The following is a 20,678-nucleotide window of genomic DNA, read 5'->3' on the forward strand; positions in this document are numbered from 1 at the left end:
TCAAATACAAACCGTAGAGTCATCTTAGTACACTTCAAGTACCTTAGTACACTCCAAGTACCATCCATTTATGCGGAACCAAAATTTGCATTGAAATGCTGTTCAACATCCAATTTCCAAAATAGTCAATTTATTTTACTTTTCGATACAAGGACTGATTTCTAACATGAATAAATGCAATTATGCAAAAGTAGGGCTGACTTCACATTAAAGTGGACCCTCGTTTTAGTGATACTAAGATTTAAGCAAAGTTATACCCAACAACGAGCGATTTTAAAGCGATTGAAAAAACACTATCCGGTGGATAGCGCTATCCGGCTTTCAAACAACCGGCCCCAGGATGATGGCTGGACGTGCGTTTCTTGCGATGGAAGTAGGTTAGTTGGTGACCAAATCCCAATTCAGCCTTGGAGAATATTTCCAACGAAATGATAGATTTCCCCTAAAATTTCGACTAGAATTTCTAGAATTTTTATCTATTTCGTGATGCGTCATCATAATTTGAAATGCCAGCGGAAGCCACTCGCGGGCGCCAAACGACTCGTTTAGGCGGGCTTCCGTGTGTTGTTGATTTGAAAGGAAGATTGTTTTCATTTTGCAAATATTGGAGAAGTGATCTACGTGTTCTCATTATAGCTATCCGATGTTATTAAATTTCATTCCAAGTATAGATAAGGTAAGCAGCTACCTACTAACGGTAAATGTACTATAACCGACATGATACGTATAGTACTAGCTCGAAATTCTGACAACACAATGCAAATCGCCATTATTTCTATTTAAAGTCGCTCGTATTATAATCTCACGGTGTTTTGTTAATCTTCTCGTCTGGATCTGAAGCAAATGTATGTAGAGGATTGCACATTTTATGTGATGATGTTATCTGCCGCGATTGTTAATTGCTTCGCTTGTGATATGTTGCCTTGAGAACTTTGAAGTGATATTTTGTCGCAACGCTTGGGAAATGTATTAAGGCTATTAAGCGGACCTTTGTTTTATATATCTAAGCTGGGGGCTAAGTGATTTGCAAGAAATTTCAGGACGTAGTCCACTTAAAGTTTGACTCTGGTTTTCACGTTCGTAATTGCACTCATTAGGAAATAAACGATGCATATTTAGAATGAAAAAAGGTTCTTCCCACGGCGTAGCCGAAGTTTTAGATTTTGTTTACATGTTTGTCACCCAAGCGTATCATATTTTCTCTTGATGCGTCAATGACTTTACTAGGGGAAATCCGCTTATATTATATTATTCTTGCCTGCTTGTCCCAAGCAAGTTTTTTTTGTGGTATCTCACGTCAAAATACGGTTTGCATGTACGATGTGCCAAAAATAATTTTAAAATTTGCAAATAATCTTTTCTAATTGCTACAAAAATTGTTTCGAACGTTCACAAGGAATATTTATTTACAAAATCAATGATCCTTTGAAATACCAGTAGCGTGGACCAATGGTGTAGACGTTTTTCATGCTAGAAGTACTATAATTCCAATTTATACTTCTTCAATTTTTGCCTCTGCCAAAGTTGAAGCAAATATGAATTCCTGTTTGTAGATTATTACTTCAGACACCAAAACATCTGTACTTTAATACTAAGAAGTTACGTATGATTAAAGTATTAGTTATGGAGTCTATAAACCTCTTTTAATACAATGTGAAGCTGTTCTTTTCATATGATTGGGTCATTTTTTTAGTCAAATTATGGCTTTGTTTATATATAGACAAGATTTGTCTCTGATTTCACTTTCATCACTCCAATTGTTCAGAGCCATCCATGAATCAAAATGGCAATATTCTGTAACAATGTTTCTCATAGGGGGATATGTATTTTGAATGTAAAATGTACAATAAGGCCAGGTTAATCCATAAATCACAATAGCTACAGTGTTGTAAGGCATTTTGTTCTTGTCTAGACAAGCTTTAGATATAATCCAGCAGCTAGAAAAGGGGTCATTGGCTGCATGCTGGGTATACAGTACAAATGGCCACTTTCTATGAGCATCTAAAAAAGATGCTCTTCGAGGTTCCATTTAACAGATGGACTTGGGATTGTATAAAAAATGATAATTAATAAAATGGCAATGTCTTTTTCCATTTCTTTAATGGTTGCACATGTTGTTATGGTAACAACACTTGGCAAACTTAATAATGGCTGTAAAAAAATAATGCTGATATCAGCACAATTCAATTAAAGCTTAAACAACTAAAAATGGAGAATAATGCTGATTGTGAAGTCCTCATTAAATCTTTATCTTATTTTTTGTTCTTGTTGTAGTTTAGTATAGTATGGATAAAGGACAAAGTCTATCTAATGGCGCTGTGGAAACTTTAACGTTAACAAATAATGATGATAATATAATAGAATATAAGAAAGTCTACCACCTGTTGGATGAACTAGGCTTCAGTGATCATAAATGTATCTTCAATAAACATCAACTCAGGGTAAGTAAAACCTTGGAAAGCAGTAAATGTTATGGTTATACCTTGTGTATACATGGTTAGATGGTGTCAAGGGTAGAGTTTTGGATTATAGTAAATCAGTAAATGACAAGGGCCAGTACCCTTCAAAGAAGATTAGTGTTTGAATGTAAACTGAGGATTAGTAAAACTGTAGTTTTGGTATATTGCATGTTTATTATTGTAATTGTTGATGTGGACTTTTATCAAACTTTTATTTAAAATTTTTTTTACACTACCGTAAAAAATACAAACAAGCAAAAACTGTTGATGAACATGTAATGTGCATACTTCAAACTTTGTTTCTTGTGTTATCAGGACTCAACCCTGGCATATATAGAAAGTGAAGATGAGTTGAAAAATTTATTAAAAGTTAGTATTGGGTATTGCACTACATTTCATGTTGATTTCAATGAATTGTGAGCTGTGACACTTCTGTGAGTATAATAGAAATTGTGAATTGTAAAATTGGATATTTGTTGCAGGAAGTGGGTTTGCCAGCTGGTCTTGTTTTTGCCTTTGTTAAATTATGGTTCCGGTATAAAGATAATCCAGGTATTTACACATTGTATCTGCAGAAAATAAAGGAGTACTCTTCACTGGTTCTTATCCTTCTTAATATTTCATTTTTGGTTATATTTTTGTAGTATATTTCTTTAAATTGAGACAAGATTATCCTTACACATTTTCCACACAATTTTTGACAAGATATACTATCCTAACACTTATTGTTTTTTCTACAGATATTTTCAAACTTGATACAAATTTTGCCACCCCAAACCACGTATTGACCAATTCCAATGGCCCTACAAATATTATCAATGATAAGCATACACAAACAACTACCATGAATACAACAGATGTGGAAACACAGACCCCACACCCAAGTCTCTATCCCACTCCACTGCCTCAAACCGGTGATCCGTACGACTTTTTTAACCCATTTCCCTATGCATACCAAACCCACCGTATGCCCCCACACGGAGGTCTTAGCTCCAACCCATACCCCTTGGCGACCTGGCCATATAGCCCCTTGCCTAATGTCTATAAAACCCCTGTATATAATAACCCTGGAGATCTATCGGAGTTAAGTGGCCTGGTTAATGGATTAGCAGATCGTAATTCGTTCGATCCCTTGGAGAATTTTAATCCTCACGATAATGACGAGCCTATACCGCTTGAAAAGAATGGTAGTGATATAGCCTTAGACGAGAGGAGTCCTGCAAGTGTATCTAGCGAGTACTCTCTATTTCCTGATGCCGAACCCCTGTGCTCACCCAAAGCCTCCCATATTAATGTTAACGAGAAAGATGACCTTGTTCGCTCAGCGTCGGAACAAGAACGAGACCAAAGATCATATGCAACTGCGCTGAAAGATCACAAAGAAGGCCAACAGTCCCTTCCTAATAGCCTGCATAGCGACCACTTGGCATCCCCTGGCAACCGCTCTCGTTCGTCTAGCACCGCTTCTGCCAACAACGTGTCTCGTTCAACATCGAGTACTGATTTTCATCCACTCAGTCCGGCGCGAGAATCTCCCAAAAGCCCAACCCATCGATCCTACGCTGGCGTTGACGAGATCGATCCTCAGCAGAGGTCCAATCTCAGCAAAGGCCTGAACGCCGGTACTGCTAACCCTACCTTTAACAACTACTACGATAATCTGCCCGACAGCCACGAGTATGTGGAAGCCATGAAAGAGAAACCCCTTAAAGCGGGCTGGAGACCGCATGGGGGTAAACATGAAAAAACAGGACGGCGCATTGATTTTAAACCACAGTATATTGACAAGGAAGGTCGGGTGCGTCATGGTGTTCGTGTACGTGGAGCGTTGAAGTCTATGGAGTGCTGGCTGCATACGAGTAATAAGCCACCGATTGATTGCCTGTTTGCGCATTCTCGTATTGGAGACACGCTCGAATTCATTTGCATAAGATGCACCTTTGAGAAAGGAAGAAATTACGAATGTCGGGATAAGAAAGGCCATGCCGCGTTCATTTGCAATCTTGGGCCATATCGAGATATGAATGGGGAAAAATGGAGAGGAAAAGTGGAACCAGCATAGTTGTAATAACAAATATATAGTTCTCACTTCACCCACGTCGTGAGACAATTTTTCAATTCACTGTTTTACAATAAAATATATGACCGGTTTAACCAAACTATTGTATGTAAACGTTGTACGTCTTAAAGTTTATGTAGTTATTTGTAATTTCCCGGAATAATTGTCACATATAGCATAAAATTTAGATATATGAAATGTAACACAGGGTGAAAGAACTAAGGAACGAAATAGGGACGAAAGATTAGCATAGAAATTGAACGGGTGATAATTTTAATGACAAAATGTATGCATTTTAAAAAAAATTTTCTTGTTAAGAAAGAACAGGAATCATGACCACACAATCGTATGAACTGTTTGTATTTAGTTCAAATGACAAGATATACGCCTTATATTCTATATCAATGAGATACAACTACGAAAGCTTAGCTTAGGTTTTCTATCCAATGTCTTCGAGCAGAGTTGCAAAAAAGCTGCGGGTACGCGGGTACCACCCGGAGGAAGGTTTGCTTTGAATGAGGTTTGTGAGGAAGGTTCAAAGTTGAATACTCTAATTGATGACATGCATGTACCTAAAAACCAAATATTTCATTATGCTGGTTGCCACTTGAGGAAGGTTTTCAAAACTTGAAATCCTACCGGAGGAAGGTTGAACTCTTTTTGCAACTCTGTCTTCGAGTTCTGTCATCCACATCTATTAGTACTTTGTTATAGGGAAAGTAAAAACTGCCGTTCCATATAAACTGCCCGAGGTAAAAAGCAAACATACCTTTCTATATCAGTCTACATTTCTATCGATTGGTAGACAACAATACAGAATGAAAGGTTGAAGAACATTAACGTCACAACATCTGAATTGTCCAATATAAAAGTATATGTGTATTTTCTCTGGTTTCGTCAAAGACGTTCATCGCCCCCACTTGGTCTTGAGAAACCAAGCAACGTGTTATACTCTTAGGGTAGGTAAATATTGAGAGTGAGGCTAATGACCACATAAACGTTATTCCGAATACGCGGTGCATAAAGGTAAAGTAATAAAAACTGTAAGTTAAAATGAAATAACTTTCATTTTGTATATGCTGAAATTATCCGCCGGAAAAGGCTTTTTAACTAAGTACCCTTTGAATTGAGTGGATAATTGGAACTGGAGAAGCGGACATAAGAACTAGTCGTGCGAGACATAACGGAAAGCATAAAGAAAATTCACTTTTAAGACCTATTAGCTAAAATTATTTGAGCTAAACATCTGCATTTCATTGTTTTTTTTCATACATTTTTTACATACATCTGTTACATGTAAACAGTTTGTTTTTATGTTACACTGTGATTAAAGTTACGTTATATCAAGTATGTACCAATGTGCCAATGACGTCACTTCGGAGGGAGAAATTAAAAGTCTGGTAACAAAATAAAATGCAAATGAGTTTCCGAAATAGGCAAATAGCATTTGTATCTTTTACGGAAGTCCAAAAAAGTAGGTTTATTTTGTTGAAGAATGCCGTTATTTAAGAAGGGAACGAGTGGGAATTTAAGTAAAAAGAGTTATGAAAACACGCATAAGGAAGTCGAGCCGGCAAATAAGGCAAACGGTGCAAATCCCGCTGCGGTAGCTCCGCCGCGACCACCGAAGAACATTAAGTCTAATCCGTCAGCGTCAGAACAAAAAGCATCTGCGAAAGCTGCTGATATCTCAAAAGAAAGCAAGAAAGATGAACAACAACAGCACGCTACAAGCCCATCGAGGTCACACGATAAGTCGGAAGGGGCTACAAATGGCAAGACACCGCCGAAGTTTATATTTTATTGCCAACTTGCCCACGGCAGTCCGACTTGTGAAATTCAAGGATTTACAAACGTCAAAGAATTATATGGGAAAATATCTGAAAGCTTCAAGATTGATATAAATAAGGTGACTATACATGTATAACATATGACTAAATAATGGCAGGTTTTTTTGGCGTTGTGTATGCTACTTGTGATTTGTTTTAAATATGATATTATTGTTCACTTTTGTAGTTAGAAATTCAAAGCGACTTGCAGGTCTCTATCTTTTATCAAAGACGTAGATAAATCTTGTCCAAATATCAACGTTGACGTTGTATAGGAAAAAAATTGACTATAATTCCCTGCTCCAAGATATTTATCCTACTTAATAGAATTTTCACATTGTTTACATCATGTAGCAGGTGAAACTGAGAATTTGTTCGACGAGTTTTTCAAACGCTATGATGGTATTAAACTTCGATCTATGTTAAATTTATCACACTCGGACAACTTCCTGAAGCATCAAACTTACTGTTTCAGTGACATTATGCTTTTTATAAAGGTTGTTAAAATAGTTTTATAGATAACCTATCAGTATAATAAGCTCCTGCTGATTCGCTATTTTTGTATGGTCGTCCATGACAACGGGGCTCCCACATCTTCTTATGTTGGCTGATCATCAGACAATTGCAATTAATTCTAGAAGGATTTAAAAGTATATGACATTGCTAGACATGCAAGTTTGTTTTTCCAGACCTGTCCAAACAAGAAATCAAGTTATAATTTAGTGGATTCATATAAGCTCATTGTGGCATTTTAGCATGATAGATCATATGTCAAGTGAGCCAAATATTGTATTCTTCAGAAAATGACATTCCTGTTCAATATTTCCCAAATTTACCTACTACTAACACTGTGGAACACATTGTGGAAAGTATTAGCTTGTAGTAATTATAATTTTTGATGCCACATACAATCACTGTTTTGAAATTTTTAGACCAACTGACATGCAAATTTTTTTAATTATATGTTTGTTCTATATGTATTCATGAAATGTTCTATATGTATTCATGAAATCATTAAAACAGCTTTTCCACATCAAAAGTCTCAAAGAGATTAATTTTATTGGTGAGCACTTGCACCTCTGGCTACACTAGCCACTGCTGCAAAACTTCTAAGTGTGCATCTCACATGTTTCCTACAATCCTTTTTTTATGCTATGTTATATTTGAATAATTTAAGATGATGTAATGTCTATTTGGCACATATTTCCTGCTCATAACAAACTAAGAAACATTGCAAGAGTTGCTCCTTGATGTTTGGAATTTTAATTGCACATCACAAAAACAAGACAGAGCTTCAATTCAATTCAATTTCAATGGTCATGCACAATTCCAGCTAGGGCCAGTTGTATAAAACTCTTAACTACATTTTGTGTAATTAAATTGTAGTTAACCCAGAAATTCTGAACTCTTATTGGCCAATTCTATCACTAACTATAGTTGAAAGATAACTACCTCTTTATACAACTGCCCCCTGGAGTGTTTGTTATGAGGAGAATATATGCCCAGACTTTATATCTTCTTAAAATTTACACATTACACTTGTACAACTGTAATTTTGCAACTGCATAACTAATCTAGAACCTAGCACATAAACAATGTTTCCTGAAATGTATAGTCAAACAAGCTGCTGGAAAGCAGTATGACTGTAAACGATGATTCACATTAACTTAAATTTTCATTGTAGATTTTGTTCTGCACATTAAATACATACAAAGTGGACATGGAGAAGTTACTTGGAGGACAGATTGCGCTAGATGACTTCATATTTGCACATATTAAAGGTGAATCAGCAGAAGCAAAAATATTAAAAAGTGAGCCAGCTTTGGGCTTGACAATCACAGATAATGGTGCAGGACAGGCATTTGTAAAGAGAATAAAGGAAGATAGCATTACAGACAACAACAAAGCAATAGAAGTGGGGGATCATATAGAATCGATCAATGGTGAAACTGTGATTGGATCAAGACATTATGATGTGGCGAGAATGTTACGTGATATTCCTGTGGACAGTGAAATTGTGTTTGGCTTAGTTAAACCTCTTAAAGCATTTGGTATGTGTATTGCAGAAAGTCCTGTGTAGTAAAACAGACACAACCCCCTTATCTAATATTGTCTTACCTACAACAGAATAGATTAATTCAAAGTTTTAATGAGACTAAGGTTTCCCAGGTTGTCCTCTGTGAGGAAAAACTCTGCTATGAGCTTCTTTGAATTGCATTATTTTGTCATACTGCTTAACATGATAATTAAAATTGTATACTTTCCCTAGTGAAGGACTTTCTCCACAGCTAAATTCTAAGTAAGATATCCTGGATTTTTACATATCAACCTTGAGTGAGAGAGCTCTTTTAATAGGACTCCTAGATTTGTGGAGAAAATATGCAATCAGCTGCAGGAAAAACTATGTTTCTAATCCAAAATGTAACAAACCAATACAGCTTGTGCTTTCAATATGCTTAATCCTTTTCAAGGGGCAAAAGATTTTCATCACCCAGTGAAAAATATGTGGTTGTTGTTAAATTTTGATTCAACTAGAATGTTTTTTGACTTGTTTAGAGGGAATCAACTTTGGTAAATCAGGCCAGAAGAATCCGCCCGAAATTGACAATAGCAAAATTGGAACTGGACGAGCAACCTTGCGACTGAGGTCCACTGGGCCAGCAACAGTAGAAGAAGAGGTACATTATTATTTTGCTAAATTTTCTATGACAGCATATTCATTTATTATAATCGTGTTTATTGAACGAATTATTATCATTTGTTCGGCGATACAATGCATATCACGTATTGGACATATCACGCGTTGCCGTTATATTTGTAACATTGGCAACTTTACGTTGAAGTAACAGTATCCGCGCCTCACAGTAGCCAAAGATCTTTGTTCATATTCTGGACACCACTGTTGATTGGCAGCTAAATATAACACTGAATTAAGTTAAGTTTATTCATACAGCTACTGATATTTATAGGAACGATATCGCGCAAAAGATATCGGTCGGGCAAAAGACGAATACACCCCCCCCCCTCTCCAATTAAGCTTCTACTGTTCGTACATAGCTATATATAAGAAACGGCATTATGCTTATTTCACGTCATATTACAGTTACCAATATGGGAAATCAATGCTGCTAAGAGAGTAGATGACTTGTTGGAAAGTTTTATCGGTATAAGAGATGCTGAACTTGGTATGTTATTATATGGTACTTATTGAAAATATACCCCTGATATACCAGCACTGTATTATACATTTCAGTTTCTCATTTATTCCATGCAGGAACGTGTTTTTTTTTAACTGTTTGAAAATGAGTAAAATAGCTATAAATCGTTCATGATAATAACTGAAATTGTGTTAACCGCTTTTTAGCTGACAGCTTAGTGGAGCTAGCCAAGAACAAGACGAACCCGAGTGAATTCACTGCAGCTGTGGAAGCGAACTTTGGTGAATTTGAGTTCCCTGATGATTTTGTTTTCGATATTTGGGGAATGATTGATGACGCAAAGAACGGGAGATTATAGTAACTCACATACACGTTCATAAAGACTACGGCTAAACATCTGACTCAATATATATGAAAGAGAAGTAGACCTACACCGTACTAAAAGATAAACAGACGGCAGTATTTCTCGCCGGAAAGAGCTGCTGTACTGTATAGTGACAAAAATGGTGCACGTCAGCATTTGTCGCAAATGTTCTCAGTATTATACTCTATCTAATGCGAATATCCTAGGCAGCTTTCGAATATGTTGACTATACTCAGTGCTGTGATAGTTAATAGTTTTAAGACATGGTCGCAAAGGCTTCACATACTGGGATTATTTTGTTATGAAAATAACAATGAACAAAGTCAAAGACAAAGAACTATATGGATTTTCCAGAGCCGCCTATACAAAACCATGTTTAATTGCTATTACCTGTATGATGCCATGACGAATCAAACTATAGAATTGATCAGTTTTTTAAGGAGGTACACGGTTTATACTGATAGTGATGTGAAAAATGACCATACCTCCTATTTTTTTCTTTTTGCTTTCATTCGTTGCAAAGACGATTTAAAATGTTTGTTATATAATATAGATTCGTTAATCGTACATCATCGTCAATATGCCTGTCAACTTAATTCGAAAGATTTGCCTTTCGTCTTTCGAAGGAAATTTAGTATGACCGCACGAGTTGAACTTTTCTTTGTAGATATTCTTAAGAAGCAAACATAGACGAAAACAAATAATCATTTTAACAAAATCTATGCCTTCTCCATACTGTTTCCGACTGATATACCTAAAAGTAACTTACGAAACCGTAAGAAACCCAAAACGAAATGCCATTGAATAATAATCAGGAGTGTAAAACTGTAACGAAATTCTACCTCGCTCTCCTATAATTATACAGTTACTATTCAATTTTATAGACTAGAAGTGGGAGTTGGCTAGGTAATTTTTATAGCACACCATCACATTTTTACCAAAAGTAAATAACTCTATGTCGTAGTCATCAATTTTTATTGCCCTAGAAAAAGCACTTACGAATTACGGTAATAAGGTCGTTCCTGGACCGTTAGTCGACCCTGGGGCGAGTTGTTAAAATATAACGCAAGTCTTTAAAATCACATCAATTTTTTAATCGCTTCTTATTTTGTAAAGTTTTTTAAAGAACATCGGTTAAGAAACTCTTAAACAAAAACAGCGGATTGAAATTTAACCCAGGTTTAACGGTATAAACTTAGCTTTGGCTCCTGAATTATACTAAAGGCGATGGATTATGATATACAGCTAATTAAAGAATTTGTCCTTTCAAAACATAAAGTCTATAACGCAAAAGGGTGTAATCTCTATTCTCTAATGGCATTCAGAAAATTGCCTTCACTTCAGAGCAAAAGATTTTCTCAAATTTCTGTATTGGGATAATATGCATGGGATATAGTGGGATATAAAATAATGTGCTTGAGATTGGAAAATATCACATGACAATTATGAACCAATCATGAATAAGTATTTACAATGACATAATTGGAACAGAAATTTATTTATTTACATTTTCGCCATTTTTTAAACGATGATAAAAACATCGTGTGATATATTGCGAGCCATGTTAAAAGATAAATAGAAGAAAACTGTTGAACAAACGGTATTTATTGTACAGAGTTATAGGCAAGTAATTACGTTCCTTTTTATATCATAGCACACAAGTATTTTATACTCTATGTTTATATAACTCTGAAAGGATGAGTGGATGACTACAGTGCGGCACATCAGATCTATATGGGTTGCTTTTTCACCTCGTGAATGACCGCAGCTGTTTTTAACACTCATTTATCCAATCACTGTTGGATTATCTACAAAACAACCCGTACCTCTCACATATATACAGTGTTTCTGTTGTTCAAGTAATTAGATCATATGTACAAATATATAGTATACAATATACTGTATACACAAAGAACGCCATATTTTCTGGGTTTGTGTAGGCATCTGGCCAATACAATAGAAGAGTTAAAACAATATTATCTATTTTCTAAGCCTCTTACTTGCATGTACAATTTTCATAATTCAATCAATGTTTACCACAGTTACCTGAGATGACTGACGCATTTGTCCCCGTTGACTTGGACAAGCTGCTGGATGACTTTGAACAACAAGATTCTTTTTCATCTCCAGGTAGACAACACATACATGTATAATTTCCTAAAGATTTTGGTCTCCCTTCTCCACAGAGGCTTTATGCCACACACATCTCTGCACTGACATACCTCATAGTTCAGCCTCTTCTTGATCCCCCTATAAATTTATTATGCAATTTACTTTGATGGCAACATTGACAGTTTGTTAGAGAAACATTAAATTTAGAAACTATAAAAGTTTAGTGTAGAGAAAAAATGTTGAATATGCTCCTATATGTCCAAACTTTATCTCAATATTACATTTATTTGATAGTGAGAAGGGTGTTCGGTGCTATAATAAGGAAATCTTATTGTTTGTGACCTGTACCAGCTTGTGACATTGCTGTTAGGACGTGACATGTCCATCTTATTGCAAACATGTATTTAATTAAGTGTTTCCATCTAAGATTAGCAGTCTGTTTTGATGATTATTATATACCAATAGGTGCTTGCTTACCAATGGGTTAAAATTATTGTGGAAAAATTGCCATTTGAAAAGCTAGAGTGTAATAAAATAATTGCAGTGTGATTACTGATTAGTACTCCTGGTGCATGTAGTGTTGTGTAATATTTTGTTACAGTTCCCTACCATATCTTTTTCTCCAAAATATTTGACTATCCTTTGACTATTCATTGTAGTGTCCGGTCAAAGAAGATCTTTAGTAAATGATCAAGGTTACTCACATTCCAGATGTTCAACCAATGATAAAAATACAGTGGAAACACCATCTGGATTTGCAAATAAATCAGATTTCCCAGTGAATGGTTTAGTTACGAAGACTGGCTCAAAAGAAAACCTTAAGGATATGATTTCAAACACAGTTCCTAATTTGACTCTTTCAGACAAGCTTAATCATACAAAACCGGCTATTGACTTGTTGTCAACTGATGTTAGTGTTTGTAATGGTATGTCTGTTGATGATAATTTTAAGCATAATAGAGAAGCAGGACATACCACTGACCCAGGGCAAAACTCAAGTTCGGATAACTTAATGGACCTTACAGATGTAGCTGTCACTTCTGAACCTTCTATCTTAAACAAAGTAGATTTATTGGGTAATGTTGGCCCACATTCAGATCCAATACCACCAGACATTACTAATGGAATAACAGACAAAAAAACTTCCCATGGTGACCTGTTGAGGGATATGTGCCCTGGTAATCCTAATATGGCAAACAATTTGCATCAGGATCTTCTACTATTAGATATTGATAATCCTATTGATCATTCCCAGAGATCAAACTCAAATTTTTCTCAGACATTTCTCAATAATGAAGCTGTTCAGGATTGTATTCAGGGTCCTAGTGGTAACCTCATTAACATGCCTTCCACATCACATATTGATAATGAAAACTCACTCATTGACTTAACTACAGACAACACAAGGACGGAAATGTCTAAGGTTGATAATAAAGACCAAGATTTACTTCATGGTGATGATAAACGTAGTGATTTGTTAGCAGACACTGCCAATGGGGAATTACGGTCACACCACGATTTTTCTCGTGAAAGTACTCAAACAGAACCTCCAAAACAGCCATTAATGGACCAAACGCCTGTTGCAGATTTAATGGGATCCCCTCCAGGTGCAGTAGGGAGCGATACGTCATCGGCCAGTGGTTCGCTAAGTAATGTTCATAAAGTTAACGAATATAGTGAAGCATTCAATAAAAACACGCAAGGCGCAGTTTTTAATGTTGCTCGTTTAACTGAGGAAGAAGAATCCTTGCTCTTCATGCAAGATCATTTTGGTGATCCTGACATGGCAGAAGGCAATGCAGGTGTTGTAAACACGCCCGTTGCTGTGACTAATGTAAACAGTACATCTGGGACAAATGATAGTGGAAGAAATGGCGATGTGGAAGATAACACGCAGGCCACACCAACAGAGTCCATTCCTGTTGGTCAAGACGCTGTAGCTGAAGATTCAAATGGACCTCCATCAAACAGTTATGAGGTACTCGAATCTGAGCAATCATTTCAGCTTGGGTACAACCCACCATCTTGGGTTCCAGATAGCAGTGTGCAAAGATGCATGAGCTGTCAGGCAAAATTCACCGTGGTCAAACGGCGCCATCATTGTCGGGCCTGTGGAAAGGTAAAAAAAAAAAATTAAAAATTTTTTTCTTAAGCCAAATCAATTTTTTATGGATTTTCAGATCGTTAATATTATTGACACAAACTGAATAATTTGCCTCTCCCATGTCTGAGTCCAGCACTGCGAAAATGTAAAATGTATATTCGTTGAATGGAAAGTTAAACCAATGATCATCGGCCCATTTATTTTATCTTACGAATATTTCAGATCTACTGTTCATCTTGTTGTAATTTGAAGTTCAATCTTCAGTATTTGGAGGACAAATTAGCCCGGGTTTGTCAAACATGTGCGAATGTTCTTTTACAGAGTAAGGCTGTTTTTCATTTGAATTATTGTATACTGTGTCTGAGTGCAAAACTCGTAATTGAAACTATGGCTATGTGCACACGAGCGTCGTTTTCGAGCGTTTTCAAAATTGTTTTTGTCTGTTTTAATATTGTTTAGATGCCCTACCCACACGATCCATGGAAAAATATGCCTAATTTGCTAAATTAGCTTTAACTTCTATTGTAAATTAATAGTGGATGAAACCGTTACGAAACGAAACGTTACCATGTGCACATAGCCTATAGGTGTATACAGATTCTCGGTTAGAGAACATGCGACTGGAGTGGTCGAGATTGGTCGTCAGGCACAATGGCTTTAAAAGAGAGTTGGAAGTTCACACTTACAAATGACATTTTACGTCAAAAATTGAATTTTATTTGTTTTCGTTCTTCGGAGTTTGCTTCTTCTAAAGCCCGTTTCATTTTATCGTTCAAGGACAAGCAGCTTTGGCCAATCAGAATACGGCGGTCTCTGACTGTGACGAAGCTGGGATGTATCTTTATCTTAATCCCGAACACCCTGAAGCACCAAGTACGTATGAGTCAGATTTTGCTTTATTAGATTACATTATTGATTACACTTTAAAAGTTAAAGCCGTTTCCTACATCGCAACCACCCCCAAACAAAATCGGCCAGCTTTTAGGCTCGTGTGGGTCCAACTTAAACGAGTTAAATATATTGCAAGAGCCAATTCTATGAAAGGTTATGCTTGACCTTTCATTATAGTTATTTGCATAATTGTATATTGTGAATTTAAAAACTGTTGAACTGATCAAAATATAGGCAAGAGGTATATTGAGATGCATGCAGTCGAGCACTATTTTTGCTCATCGAGTTGCGAATTTGTCTGGCTGGATTATTGTACAGATCTTTGGGTTGAATAAGAAATGTGCAGCATAGGTATCGGGATCTCCAAACCGCTGCATCTTTATAACCGTGCATTTTTCCCTAAACCATTTAGTTGAACAAGCACCGTCACAGGAAGTGCAGGATGTTGTATCACGTGCTGAACCGCCACCCGAGTATGAAGAGACAGAATCGCAAACCTTCACACCTATCGAGGTTGCCTCTGTTGCTCCAGTGTTTGCTGAAGACACTGGAAACGAATCAACACCACAGGCTACCCAGTTTAGACCAGCAGCCTGTTCGAGCAGTTCCAGCATGTCAAGTGCTGACATCCCAGTAACTTCCAACATTCCGTTGCCGCCATTATTAAGAAAGACTAACGAAGGTACACGTTTTTTCCGTACAGTTCAAGATGCCAAGAAATAACACTATCATGAGTTGTGTCCTGTGGGTTTACTTAGGATTCCCCCGTATCAACCTGGATCTATACACCCTTTATAACAACCGCCATGCATGCCATTTCCAAAATAACCTTTTTCACAAGACTGCAATATTTCAATATTGGATATAGTCCTCTCTATACATTTTCTATTTTTAATGAATTTAGGTTTAAAAATCGACGAATCACCGAACCACCAGGAACTCTTGTATCTTTTGAAAAGTAAGCTTTAACACATCTGTCTTTTCAGAACTACACTAATTAATAGCATTACGGAACGTGCTAATCGTATACGTAAACGACAGGAGAATTATATACTTCAATCAATGGGTAACGGACTAACGGATTTTCCTACAAGTTATTCTTGAAGTGTATTTCTTGATATTTTAGCCATACAGCCAACAGTTCATTCGTGTCCTTGAGAGGAATTTGCCAGTAAAATTAATCACTTTCTATTGCAGAGAAAAAAGAAACTGTGACTTTCCTCTTGAATAAAAATTTGGTTGTGAGAGTGAAGATTGTAAAATGTAAGTTTATTTTCTTGAATTAAGCAAAGGCCAAGACAATCAGGTTGGAAACATTCGGGTGTTAAACTGTCTTTTGAACTTTTTCCTAGTGAAAACTTGGGAACCCGAAATTTATGTAACCTCCTTTGTGATTCCGTAGATTTTTTTAGTTCACCAAGATCTGAAACTAACTGTAATTATTTCATTATTTCAATCAGTTGATGGTTTTAAATGCTTGACATATTTTATAATTTATGGCATATTTAGTGAACTGTTGTGTAAAGCGAAAATGTTGGTGTTTCAGCAGTGAAGGAATGCAAACTGCTGATCAGGAAGACATGGTGAGGACAGCGTACGACATTAGTGGATAACACTTGTCTCCACACATGTCTATCGCAGTTCCGTGACAGTGATTCGTTCACGTGCAAAGTCTTTTAGATTCTCAAATAGACCTGCTTTTAATAGTATTTTGTATTATTATCGTGCAGGTGATACTTTTAGAGTGTGTTCCTAAGGAATCTTCAATTCCACAAGACGTCTTGTCTCACTTCAACACAGCTTTCGCCTATGCTAAACAAGGTACACACTGTTACTTCTTAAACAACACTGAAATTACGTTTGTTGGTTTCTCTTTGAAGGTTTTGCATATTGAATATTAACTATCGCTGTCTTCTGTACTAATTAGCGGTCACTGCATTTGACAAAAAATATAATTTCAGTCAGTTTTTTCACCTGTAGTACATTTGGGACGTCATATTGAGTATATTGCCATCTCTTGTAAAACATAATGCAATGTTAATACGTAATGTTACATGGATTATAGGTCACAGAGTAACAGATCTGGGCTATACGATATTTGGACAGCCTTTTTTGGGCTCACTACGAAATGCAGGGTTTCTTTACGTCAAGTCTTCCTTCCAGGTACTAAACCTGAACTTTTTTATATGTTCTTCAGATCTGTAGGTCTAAATCAAGGGAAGTTTGGAAGTTTTCATTTCAACGACATCACGTCGGAAATTGTATTTGATTTCTTCGTCTTTCTTTTTTAAGTGTTTAGACAACTTATTGTTGCCATCTGGTCCTCATATCTTTGGTATACTCATTCAAAGAGAAGAGGTGTCCTGGGTTCAGCTTTTCCCAATCAGACTTCTTCTACGTCTCGGAGCCGAGTATCGATGTGAGTGCCTTAGGAAAGTTGTAACCACGACTGTTGGGGTGGGGGTCCGTCCGCCTTGGCAGGTAATAATTTATTTGTTTATTATAGATTATCCCTCACCATTGTGGAGTGTTAGAGATCGAGAAGCTTTGTACGGTGATATTGGTCATACGATTATGGATCTTCTTGCAGTAAGTTTATGGCTATTTAGAAAAGAATAATGCTGGAACATGCACTATGTATATGTTACTGCGGTATATGAGAAATTGAAGAAACCTGTCAGTTAGAACCGTGAAAGGTTAGAAACCGGGAAAGGTGATACACAAATTGTGATCGCGGCTGTCATGTCATGTCATGTGGTACAAATCTAGTTATCAGAGTGAACAAGATTATCGACAGTGATTGATTTGCTTCCTGCTGACTGTTTTCAGGATTTTAAAAATTTCCAATACACCTTACCCAGAGTTACTGGAATGTATGTTCACTTGGAAGACAAGAAAGCTGTCATACAACTACCACAAAATCGATATGATGAGGTACCGTAACAAACATCTCAAAGACACATGTGCCCTGTATAGGTCATTCAAAAGCACGTCTTTTTAAAAACGGGGGTGATTGATATTTTATGGTCATTATTGAAATTAATGGATGATAATCAGTAACGAATGTAGCGAAACAAACAAATGTAGCAAAAACAAACGACACGTGCAAACTCTGCACAATGCTCTCTCGTGGAGCAGCTCTAAACCTTTCCTTGTTTCATACTATAAGTTGAACTTATCCGTGAGTCGGCCTTAACGGCCTTTGATGAGTTTGATCGAAATCTTGACACAGGTCCTAAAGGTCCTGAATGCAACCGATGAATACGTGATGGCATTTGAAGCGTCTTTCAGTAATGTTGCCGACTCTCACTTGGTCTGTATACAAGAGGGAGCGAATTATAAAACTCAGTGTATAAATATTGAAGGACAAGAACGAAAAGGTATCTTAACAGTTAATTCAGTGTATTGAAGGGACGTTCAGACAAATGGGACAAGAACCAACTTTAGGGCCCGGTACCTATGACCAGGCACAGTGTGGTTGTTAGCTGTAGGTGAAGTATTTATAGTCTGCATGTGTATCATCGTTTGTAGTAACTGGTGCAAGTTTCATCGTCTTCAATGGGGCCCTAAAAACTACGAATGATGTAAGAGCCAAAGTCAGCGTTGTGGAAGGTAGGATTGATATAAGAACTGCTTGTGTATTTTAAGGGAAAATATCACAACAACATGTCTTGTAATATAATGTGTGTGATTTTTTGTATTTCTGTAAATGATCACGTATGAAATTATTGTTTTCTAATCAGATGGCGTGATGGTTCAAATGATCAAACAATTGAGTGAAGAAATGAGACAGGCGATGCGTGAGATGAGTGACTTCACTATTGATACTGGATGCCTTGATACTGATGGTGCTTCAATACAACAGGTTGTATTTGAGTGGGTTTCGAAAAGGAGTCCTGATATGCAGAGGTATTTGTTTTTAATTCCTTGTATACACTTGCGCATTTTTAATAAACTACCAAAGAATTCATGCTGTGTTGATAATCTAAAATACAGTAGATTTACCACTAGTACAACAATATACATTCAGATAATAAAATAATCAAACGGAACCTAAAAGTTAATAAGTAACTAAGTATTCAAATTTCTATTCTTCGTCCTCTAAAACAAGCCACCAAATGTCATATTGATATAAAACTAAATATTTCTAGCGTGTTAAGTCCAATTGACGGTCAAACACTTGGAACAACATCAGACATCAAGATCAACACACACTTTGATTTCTCTACACCAAGTATCTTTAGACTACGTTGGACTGAGTTGTTTTTCTTGAACCATACCGGGGACAGACCTGCGCGTAATCTGCCTGCTCAATTCAAACAAACAACTGCGGATATTGCAAAGGCCTGTACTGTAGCTCTACGACCTTATCTTTTTACTCTTTATCAACTTGAGAAACGCCGCATCGGATTACGAGTCAACCTCAGCCCGGATATGGTAAGTATCGTCACTCAATATTATATACAGTAGGCCTGCACTCAGCCTTCCAACCTGCTCCCGACTTTTATGCAATCGACTCGCCAAAGCAACAGCAAACAAAAAATTTCAGCATGTTTATTGCATGTTATTCATTGGCTAGAGGCATATGGTAAACAATATAGTGCGTAATGAGATATGCATGAGGCGGTGGGGGAACAAGCCAAAGGGATTCCTTAATATACGGTCTACTCTATGTTCTTTTTTATTTTACAACATGTGTGCGCTACACGCTGTTGTCGTTGTAAAGCGTAGTTTTCACTAGCAGCGTTAAATATTTTTACTGTATACCTCATCACAGACCGGATTCCATGCAGTTTAAAGGCCCGTTTACACTTGCGATTTTTGCTGCGATTTTCCTATTGTAATGTGAACGAGTAATTAGTTTCGAATGCTCTGATGTGTAAGAGCTCTTATTTAAACATCAGTAACTAATTGACTCATTCACATCTATCAAAAGAAGAAAATCGCAGCAAAAATTGCAAGTGTAAACGGGCCTTAAGTAATATTTTCCGTCATCTGTGTTTTCTGTGTGTGAGTAGTGCATATGACTAATACGTGTGCAAATTTCAATAGATTACTTCGATCTGCTCTGTGAATAACTACATATTTGATTACTTCTGGTCTAGGTTGGGTACATCATTGGTTCACAAGGTCAGACACTGCCGGATGAAATGGCAACTGACCTGGACAATGAGCTTGTCCCCGCAATTCACAATGCAGTGAATCCCTCAAGCAGCAGCACACCTTCGTCCATGGAGTTTCTTTTTAACATTGTAGAAATGTTGAGCTAGTTTCACGAGAAACCAAGGGAAGGTTATGTAACATAGATGGAGAAGAAACTCCAACTAAATTGAGAAGGGGAGGAGGGAGTGTAGGCGTTAAAATAATGACAGTGAATAACAGACGAACGTGAATTAGGAGAAAAACTAGATTTAAAGGATATGGCGGTATTAATGTCACTAGGATAGTTTTCTAGAACTTTAGAGTAGATTTTTGACAAAAATCCATGCTGGTAAAGATGTTTTTAAGGAGATTTATCTCGCGATAACTAATGGCCCAGCTTCTTGATAAAATACTTGCGAAATCCTGCTTTTGCATGGTTTTAAACATATCGCCATTAATCCAAAGAAATCTTCACAGTAAATATATATAATAAAATATGTTAAATATAATGTATACTGTAAACATGTGTGTGAAAAATGTATGGCGTTAGACAGTTCACC

General features: G+C 36.7%; 3 protein-coding genes across 4 annotated transcripts; all 3 read left to right on the forward strand.

Annotated features, from left to right (window-relative positions):
* Positions 1–546: 546 nt before the first annotated feature.
* LOC114526452 lies at positions 547–4,853 on the forward strand. The gene is made up of 5 exons (XM_028548054.1): positions 547–676; positions 2,275–2,441; positions 2,775–2,828; positions 2,942–3,011; positions 3,200–4,853. Exons 2-5 carry the CDS (start codon positions 2,286–2,288, stop codon positions 4,519–4,521), a joined length of 1,602 nt encoding a protein of 533 aa, XP_028403855.1. The 5' UTR covers positions 547–676; positions 2,275–2,285; the 3' UTR covers positions 4,522–4,853.
* A 1,098-nt stretch (positions 4,854–5,951) lies between these two features.
* Positions 5,952–10,967, forward strand: LOC114526432 (PDZ domain-containing protein GIPC1-like). Its single transcript, XM_028548030.1, has 5 exons — positions 5,952–6,427; positions 8,032–8,398; positions 8,904–9,025; positions 9,451–9,532; positions 9,712–10,967. Exons 1-5 carry the CDS (start codon positions 6,014–6,016, stop codon positions 9,861–9,863), a joined length of 1,137 nt encoding a protein of 378 aa, XP_028403831.1. The 5' UTR covers positions 5,952–6,013; the 3' UTR covers positions 9,864–10,967.
* A 420-nt stretch (positions 10,968–11,387) lies between these two features.
* Positions 11,388–20,409, forward strand: LOC114526218 (zinc finger FYVE domain-containing protein 16-like). Of its 2 annotated transcripts, none has more exons than XM_028547737.1 (19): positions 11,388–11,492; positions 11,912–11,999; positions 12,641–14,100; positions 14,308–14,407; positions 14,863–14,958; positions 15,389–15,658; positions 15,881–15,934; positions 16,174–16,239; positions 16,486–16,559; positions 16,707–16,797; positions 17,042–17,139; positions 17,269–17,395; positions 17,483–17,565; positions 17,806–17,910; positions 18,209–18,356; positions 18,508–18,588; positions 18,720–18,885; positions 19,128–19,413; positions 20,082–20,409. In XM_028547737.1, the coding sequence occupies exons 2-19, from the start codon at positions 11,921–11,923 to the stop codon at positions 20,244–20,246; spliced, it is 3,549 nt and encodes a 1,182-aa protein (XP_028403538.1). In that variant the 5' UTR covers positions 11,388–11,492; positions 11,912–11,920; the 3' UTR covers positions 20,247–20,409. The 2 variants fall into 2 exon arrangements, with proteins under 2 accessions (XP_028403538.1, XP_028403539.1); XM_028547738.1 differs by having other exon boundaries at positions 11,455–11,469.
* The last annotated feature ends 269 nt before the right edge of the window (positions 20,410–20,678 follow it).

This window comes from Dendronephthya gigantea, unplaced genomic scaffold (assembly GCF_004324835.1).
Source record: "Dendronephthya gigantea isolate DGI-Jeju-01 unplaced genomic scaffold, DenGig_1.0 000038F, whole genome shotgun sequence".
Classification (NCBI taxonomy): Eukaryota; Metazoa; Cnidaria; class Anthozoa; order Malacalcyonacea; family Nephtheidae; genus Dendronephthya; species Dendronephthya gigantea.